This window comes from Lolium rigidum, chromosome 7, assembly GCF_022539505.1.
Source record: "Lolium rigidum isolate FL_2022 chromosome 7, APGP_CSIRO_Lrig_0.1, whole genome shotgun sequence".
In the NCBI taxonomy this organism is placed as follows: Eukaryota; Viridiplantae; Streptophyta; class Magnoliopsida; order Poales; family Poaceae; genus Lolium; species Lolium rigidum.
This window is the reverse complement of record NC_061514.1, coordinates 83,722,457-83,731,511: the sequence shown is the minus strand read 5'-3', so window position 1 is coordinate 83,731,511 and position 9,055 is coordinate 83,722,457. Positions and strand designations below refer to the sequence as shown.

Genomic DNA, 9,055 nt, shown 5'->3' with positions numbered 1-9,055 from the left:
CCCCAACGGCTGGCCCGCTCGTCTGGTGTACTGACGGCCTGAGCCAGGTTGACGGACGTTCTCGGCCACGTTTCGTGCCGACGGTTCGATGCGCCGACTGACCGCTGGTGTAGCCAACAGTGTGCCGACTGCCGCCTGCTGACGGCTAGCCTGCTCGCCGGTCGACCAGGGCCTCTGTGCCGACGGCCCCGACATTTGGCCGTCGGCACATCGGCTGGCCGTCGGCACATGCCGTCTCTCCCGTAGTGAGCGGGTGCTTCCATGATTTGGCATCATCCGCCAAAAACTGGACCCTGCACATGGTGCCATGGCCACGAGGGCGACGATAGCAGGGGAGGGTGAAAAGCGTGGCCATGCCTATCGACGAAAGCTGATCACTGTTACAAATACGGTTGTACTTAAACGGCCATCAGCTGCAGTAACGACACAACTACGCAGGCCCTCGTTCGTCCTCGCTCCTTGCAATGCAAAAAAGAAGTCATGGCCACCCATGATAGGCAATGAAGGCTCCCACCTCCCATGATCCCATCAGCACACTGCTCACATCACAGACCGGGCTGGGCACCCACAAGCAGAGAGAGGCGCTCAACAGTTTATACACTCTCCGGTATACATACGCTACCGCGCCCATTCCCATTCCTCTGCCCGTCCCCCCGTGTTGCCATTTGTACAGTGCGGCCAACCCGGCAACGAAGCTGTGAAAGCATCGGGGCTTGGGATTTCTCGAAGCCATAAAGAGAGAGAGGGAGTCCCCAAAAGAAGGCTACCAGCGCTCCACTCCACTCCAAGCGGCCGCAGAGCTAGTCCCATAGCAAAGGGGGGAAGGGGAAAGTAACCAATGCCAATGGCTTCCTCTCGCGCCGCCGCCAGCTTCTTCCTCTGCGTTTTCTTGCTGGTCGCGGCCCCCGCCGTCTCCGCCACGTCCTCGCTCGACGGCGAGAAGTCGGCGGCCAAGGGGAAGAAGGGCATGGCGGCGGTCGACGTGGAGTGGCGGCAGGCCACCGCGACCTGGTACGGCGACGCCGACGGCGACGGCAGCACCGGTAAGAAAGCTCTCAACTCGCCTCGCCTCCATTGTAGTCCTAGAGTTGGCCTTGCCCTGCATTGCAGTATCCCTTCACTTCCGTGCCTAGAACCAAAGTCTAGCGGTTCTGTAGGAAGCATATACCATGTGAGCAAAGGAAATGCGCAGAAATCACCCTTACAGACAAAAAAAAAACACACACGGTAATCGCTACTTATTCAGTACCGTAGGTACAGAGGGTTGCAGGATCAGTACCCGGGCAAAGCTCAACCTGTCATCTGTCTTCTTTTCTTTTGACAGCAGCTATCTTCATTTTTTTCTTACAGTGCATTTTTGTTTGCGACTAGTTTTTTTCTTACATTGAAATCAGGTAAGTTCCTTTACCTTCTCCGGAACGTAGAAAGTATTTTTTGGGTAAAGAAAAAAGAAGGATCGAGTAGTTCTTCCCGTTGCGACATTTCTGGCGCGACGTCTGTGGATCCCGTGAGATCCGGCAAGGGAATTTCGGTGGGCCCTCCGCTGCACCCGCCCTACTGCCCTACACGAGTCGAGCACCGGTGCCCTCCCTTGCTTTACGATTCGTGCCGCAGCGCGGCGACCGGCGAAGACGACCGTGCCAGGCCTCCCAATAACTGCTCGCCAGTTGCTTTGCTGGGTATAGTACCATATGGCCAAAATCTTGGTGATAAATGCCCTCTGTTCCTCTGTCATTCTCACGCGCTCCACCGACACTCCTGGTAATTTTGATCCTGCATCCGTGTAGTCTAATCCAGCTATCCAGTACACTGCAGTAAACAAGTAACGTCAGTTCTATAAGTCTGAGTACTTAGCATTTTGTGGTATGGGTTCTAATGGCGACTGTGCATTTTTGTTCAGGTGGCGCGTGCGGGTACGGGTCGCTGGTGGACGTGGTGCCGATGAAGGCGCGGGTGGGGTCGGTGAGCCCGGTGCTGTTCAAGGACGGCGAGGGCTGCGGCGCCTGCTACAAGGTCAAGTGCCTCGACCACGGCATCTGCTCCCGCCGCGCCGTCACCGTCATCGTCACCGACGAGTGCCCCGGCGGGGGGCTCTGCGGTGGAGGCAACACGCACTTCGACCTCAGCGGCGCAGCCTACAGCAGGATGGCCATCGCCGGCGCCGGGGCGCACCTCCGGGACCGAGGCCAGCTCAAGGTGGTCTACAGGAGGTAAAAGCAGCACTTGCACTTCGTCAGATCACTTTTAGTGCATTGTCAGTTGCGATTACTCAGACAGTTGGACTAGTGGTTAGTTAACCAGTTAAAACTAATCAACTGGGCCGCATGCCACACTGGACAAACGGCTTAGAGACAAAATTCTTTTACTACTCCCTGCCTCGTGAAGTTAGTGTTAAATTAGTTTGATGTGTCAGTGGACCGTTGTCGAAACATACGACAGTGGTTTTGCTCGTCGTCTATCGTCAAGCACGGTAGGAATTAAATTGTCCAGGCTTAATGGGCTTGCAGCTCACAGCTGTCTTTGGACCTATCTACTGCCGAGTTACTCATGCCTCTGCGATCTGCGTGATGTATAACTCAGTCAGATGCTAAGCTCAGGTGTGCAGATATCTAACCTGATGCAGCATATAATCCCTTGTCAAGATTCCTGGTCAATTTACACTACCTCCGTTCACCAGTCCGTCGTCTGACCCTAGAAAAGCTGTCGTCTATCTGCGTAGGAATAAACAACCGTGACATCTCTTTTCGTTGAGAAACTGATCAGTGAGATGTGTGTATGTGTACCAGGACTGCGTGCAAGTACGGCGGGAAGAACATTGCCTTCCATGTGAACGAGGGGTCGACCAGCTTCTGGCTCTCGCTGCTCATCGAGTTCGAGGACGGCGAGGGCGACATTGGATCCATGCAGCTGAAGCAGGTACTGTACCGATCTTCTTCTTGTTCAGACCTTGGCAAGCCTATTGCATATTTTTTTACCAGTAGCATATTGACAACGGAAATGGGGAAAAATCGATCGATCTTTTGTCTGGTGGGAACATAGGGCCGTGGGTACATGGGACAGATGCGTCGTGGGGTGCAAATGCGCAATAGGACCGCAGGCGGATTCTTCCCTTTGCGAAAATGTGTGCATGTGAGATCTATGTCCGGGCACGTACCCTCTTTGATGTGTTTGGAGACACATCGCACTGTTGCTCGCTTTTGCCCTCATGCCTCCGCTGCCTAGCGTTTGGCACCGTGTTACCTAGGCATTAGGATTTAGGCCTCTGTATTGTCCTCTCTGCAGTACAACAACCTGAGCTTCTAGAATAACGATTTCACAAGCAATCTTAGCGGTAGTATCTTGATGTTCCTGCAGCAACTGAAACCAAGCTTTGTAGAAATTTATCTTCTGCCCTGATTTTAAGCTTTACACATGCAAAAGAAACACGACCAAGAAGAAAACATGCTTTACTGCACTGTCTACCACGCACCTTAGAGCATCTCCACTCGTCCCCCCGAACAGGCCCCCGGCGAGCGTTTTTTCAATCCGGACGGCGAAATTCGGCCCAGTCGCGCCCCCGGTTCCTCGTTTTCGTCCGGATTTGGGCCTAAATCCATCCGGCGATCCCACGACATCCTCGGCCCCCCGGGGAGCGCTCGGGGACTCCGGACGAAACGAAAGCGCGCGAAACGGCGAGGAAACTTCCCGCGCGTCTGGTGGCCCCAGCTTGTCGGCGAGAGAAGCCGATCGTCGTCCTCATCGCATCGTCTTCCGCGCGCCGTAAAGCACGCCGCCGGTGCCGCATTCGCCGGCCACGCGGCGAGTTAATGTCGTCGTCTTCCGCGCACGCATCGTCTTCCGCGCGCACCAAAGGCTGCCGCCGGTCGGCTCGCCGCGGACGCGTCGCAATCCACGCGGCATTTAATCCCCGCGCCAGCCCACGCCTATATACGCCGGTCCGATCACCGCGAGGCGTACCCCGTGCTCCACTCTCCGTCCACTCTCCCTCCACTCTCCCTCTACTCCCAAGATGGCGTTCTACGGCGACGACGGCGCAGCCAACAACGCGCTTCCCCGCCGGTCGCCGCACACGTGGGAGGGGCACCTCCTCCACCGGGCGGGTACCCCCTGCCCGCCGGACACGAGGCCTCCCGGAGGCGGCTGGCGGCTAAGTGTCGGCGGCGTTCCGATCCCGCCGCCGCCGCGGCAGGCCATGCCCTCGACGTCGCCATCGAGGAGGCGAGGATGACGATGACCGGACGAGGAGCGCGCCGACCCGCGCCACCACCCCGACAACTACACGCCGGTGGAACTCCTACTTCCCTCCGGCGGTGGGAGCGGGAGCCGGCGGCCTACGACGGCCCGCCGCCTCCACTCGCGCGCAACAACGCCGTGGGCCGCCGACGGTGGTGGAGCGCGCCGGCCGGACACTCGAGGCCGTCCTCGAGCACATCGAGGGCGGCAACTTCCCGGTGCTCACGATGCCCCCTCCATCGGCATCGAGGGCATCGGCGAGCCGCCGTCGGGAAACGTCCGGCAGCCACGGCGCATGGTTGCCGCTCGTCGTCTTCCGGGATCGGCGCCGAGGTCATCCTTGGCGCCGGTGAAGAGGAGGAGGCGACGTCGCCTTCGACGCCGGTGCGCGTCAAGAAGGAGCCGGCGTCTCCGCCGGCGACCGAAGGGCGCAGCGGCCGGCGCCCTCGTCATCCGAGAACAGCCTTCCGCGCCGGCAACGGCCGGAAGAAGAAGACGAAGAAGAGGCCGCCGCCGCAAGCCGGCCTCGCCGAGGAAGAGGCGAAGCGCGCGGAGGACGCCGCGATGGCGAGGCGATCGCCGGTGTCGCCGCACGACATGGAGGAGGAGAAGCGCGCGGACGACGCCGCACCGGACCGGGCCGAGCGCGACCGGGAGCGCCGAGGAGGAGGAGCGGCGGCCGGCGGCTGCCGGACCGGCCGCCGCACGCCAACTCGCCGCCCGCGCCACTCCAACCGCCAACGACGACTTCGCGCGGTACCGCCGTCCTCGCGACACCTCCATCCGGCGTCGCCGTCCCCGTCGTCGACCTCGAGTCCTCCGACGACGGCCGGTACAAGCCATCCCGGGTGGGGAGACGCCGGCCGGGCAGCGGCGACCCAGGCCGCGTGGCCGAAGGCCAACGACGACGGCTCCGACGACGACGGCGACGGCGACTACACGGTGTTCTACCGCCATTTCGGCATGTAGAGCGCCGTGTTTTAAAATTAGCGTTTGCATTTCCCTAGCCGAATTCGAAATATAGTCGAATTCGGCCTCTATGTATGAACTCCTCCCGTTTTAGTCTAAATATCATTAAATTTAGTCTATATTCACCCGAATTTAGCCGTAGTTTGTCAAGTTTCCGTTTTTAAAATTCGCATCGTCGACTTCGCCTGGGCACGCGGCTGGGAAACTACTACTCCCCACGCCAAATCTTCCTCCAATCCGGACGAAAATTTCGCCGGATTTGGGCGTGGGGAGCGCCAACGAGTGGGGATGCTCTTAGTCAAACCCTTGCCCAAAGATATGATTCTGAGGGGATTCGTGTGGGGAGTGGCTTTGTTTGTTCATAGGATTCGTATCCGGAATGTCAGTCCAATGTGTAAGTAAGTGGCACATTGCGCAGCAGCAGCACTGGGTTGACAGCACGGAAAGCCAGCCACATGAGTACATGACCCTGGCATGGCCGGTCGGTCTTCTATCAAAGACTCGATCGCTTTCCCTAGGAATTTCCACTGCCCAATGATGCTGCCGCTTTGGCTCAGTCTCACTCACTCTCATCTTTGGGGGTAGGACTAACTAAAGATCAGTTAAAGAGACCGTGCGTGCAACCCTGCATGCTTTTGCACTTGGTAATGCGTTCAGGGGGTGGTTGTTTTAACCTGACACCCATCCTGCAATCCAGGCCACGCTCTTGACCGTGTGTTCGCTCGGCCTCGTGGGCTCCTGGCATCCAAAGATTATGACCAATGCGACCAATGCTGCTTTGTCATTGTGCTTGGCAGTAAAGCTTGTTGACGCTCTGCTAGTGCTTATATTGTCCTCTGTATATCACACTTATCAGTGTTAGCCCCCAGTGCATATGGTTTATACTTTGTCTACGTGGCGTGTTACTTGCAGGCGAACTCGGCCCAGTGGCTGGACATGAAGCATGTGTGGGGCGCCACGTGGTGCCTCTATGGCGGGCCCACAGCAGGCCCCTTCTCCGTGAGGCTGACGACGCTGTCCGCGCCCAAGACTCTGACGGCCCGGGACGTCATCCCCAGGAACTGGGCGCCCAGGGGCACCTACACCTCCCGCCTCAACTTCGACACCACTCTCTGATCTGATCCGACCTTAAGTCCCGGGCCACGTTTTATTGGCCCGGGACGGGACAGAGCCGCTAGGTGGAGCCGCAAAGGCTGGCTCACCTGGCAGGAAGGCGTCCCGTTAGATCGGATGTGGGCGGAGTAGATTGTTTTCTGCATGCAACTTGGTTGGTGTGATCATTTGTTTGTGATGCGTAATGCAGGTAGTTGTAGCAGCTAATAGCTGGTACTAGTGTGACTAGTTGGTAATTTTTGGATGAGGAGGTGAGTCATTGGACTAAGCAGCCGTCCTCTCCAAAAGGAGAGCGAACGTATGCTGCTGGGAATCCGATGCGGAAGCCGACCGGATCGAGAGGGTTTTGGACCCCTCTTGGCCATGCGCTTCACTCCTGTGTTGTGTCATTGTGTGTGTGTGTGTCTGATGGGTTCTGCTGTTTCTCTCTCTCTTTCTGTTCGAGTCTTAGTTGTTTTTGTCGGTCCTGGTTCGTGACAAAATGTGTCTCGTTTCTTTGCTGGGCTGGAATATATGACCACGTATGCATCCGTGTAAGGTGTAACCTTGTTTGTTCACGTCGGTGCTCAACTACTCATACCCGGCACCTTACGTGTGAATGTGTCTCCGTTGCTTCGCTGTCCTGTCGCAACTTCACGTGAGCAATCGGGTCGATGAACGAGCAATGCAGTATGCCTGAAGAAGAGTATCTTATGCGTCTGATGTTCTTGCACAGACCCGTGCGCACAACGGCGTGAAAGTATATGATACGAGGTCTCAAAATGTTCTGGAAATGATGGAATACAAGGCCATATAGCGTGTATCGAAATTGTCAACACAAACAAAGGATCAGCTAGAAACTCTACTCGTATCTTCATAAACGATAATAACAATTTCATTGTTTTTTGTACGGTTGATGAGCCTAAATCATAACCCAACCTAAATTAGCTACTGACAGATCAAAGGCCCACAAACGTATACACTTAAGCTGACAATGGAGTAGTATAATCAAAGTTGGTAATGGTCTAGTCATGATGCATGCATAGATAGTAGATACTCGATTGATCCACAAAAAACACATATACTCGTATTCATACCACGCACCGAGATCTAGTATCCACGTCAATAAATCTAGGTATAGCTAGTACAAATTTAGTACCATAATAACTTTCCATCGGTCTACTACAACAAGCACTATTATGACAAATTTTGTCAGTGATGGAGGAGCGAGAACAACGGCGCGTCTTCGGCTACGCTATTCTGGTGTCAGAATAATGTTATCCCTAGCCTATTCCCGTCTAGGTGGTGCGTCTAGCTCCAGCGGAGGACGTGTGGAGTTTTGTATCCAGGCAGATCCTCTAGGATCTCCTTGGTTTTGATCTTTGTTGGTGTGGTTGCAGGTCGTACTATTTTAATATATTTTTCTCATGTTTGGCAATGGTTGCCGCTCTAGCGCTGGCCCTTTATAACCGTAAGGCATCTCTCGTGGCCCGACCCATTTCAGACACCAAACGTTTCCAGTTTTCAACCGTTTGGATCAGGTAGCAGACACAAAATAGGTCAAAACCGTGTCCGGTTGGATCGGGGGATGCTGGTCCGATGCATTTAAAAAAATATATATATTCATAGGAGCTGTAATTACATAGGGCCAAAAAGAAAAAAAAACATAAACAAAAAAGCAAAAAACTCAACTAATTAGAGTTCTGCTCATGGCCGCATGGTCGTCACCATGGATGCCTAGTCCTCATTGATGTGGTCGATGAAGATAGGTGGCTCCCATGGCCAGGGCCAGTAGGGCGTCGGAGGTAGTCCAGCCGCAGCCCCAGGCGCCGGAGGAATGGGCAGTGCGGCACGCATAGGTATGATCGGAGGTGTCGCTGGCCTACCCTAGGCCAGCGTAGACTCCCAGAGCTGGACGACGAGGCCCTACCACTGGCCGAGCTTATTGAGCTCACTCTAGGCTATGGCGAGTTCTAGGGCCTCCTCCTCGGTCAGCTCTGGCGGCTGGACGTCAGGGTTGAGGATGGGCAGCTCGAGCTACTTATCGTTGTTGTTGTTGTAAGCGAAGAGCTTTTCGTTTTCGTACTACTGGTGACGATTATTGATAGATTGGCAAATCTTCTTAAAAATACGTGGTTGATATATACTCATTTGTTTCAAGAGTATTTTTAACATAAATTTAAACATGAGTTCTAATAGAGAATTCCCAGCGGTGCCCCCAAAGCCCCCCCCAAACAGCCTTTGGGGGTTTTGGGCCAAAAACACCTCCCATCGGTGATCCCCAAAAGGTGTTGGCGCGAACTCCAACCCTATAACTAGACCGGCACTTCGACGCGCCGGATGATCAGTCGATTGTAATGGAACAACATACCCAACGCATGTCGCATCACCGATTGTTGGAGCCGCCACAATGTCGCACGACCCACTGATACGTCCCAAACGTATCTATAATTTCTTATGTTACATGCTACTTTTATGATGATACTCACATGTTTTATACACATTATATGTCATATTTATGCATTTTCCGGCACTAACCTATTGACGAGATGCTCGAAGAGCCGATTCTTGTTTTCTGCTGTTTTTGGTTTCAGAAATCCTAGTAAGGAAATATTCTCGGAATTGGATGAAATCAACGCCCAGGATCCTATTTTTGCACGAAGCTTCCAAAAGACCGAACGAGTCACGAAGTGGGGCCACGAGGCGCCGCCACAACAGGGCGGCGCGGCCAGCAAGGGGCCCGCGCGGCCCTGTTGTGTGG

The 9,055-nt window shown here is 55.0% G+C and overlaps 1 protein-coding gene across 1 annotated transcript; it reads left to right on the top strand.

Moving 5' to 3' along the window:
- The first annotated feature begins 844 nt into the window (after positions 1 to 844).
- On the top strand, positions 845 to 6,318 carry LOC124671606 (expansin-B17-like). The gene is made up of 4 exons (XM_047207963.1): positions 845 to 1,043; positions 1,901 to 2,210; positions 2,787 to 2,916; positions 6,115 to 6,318. Exons 1-4 carry the CDS (start codon positions 845 to 847, stop codon positions 6,316 to 6,318), a joined length of 843 nt encoding a protein of 280 aa, XP_047063919.1.
- Positions 6,319 to 9,055: the final 2,737 nt, after the last annotated feature.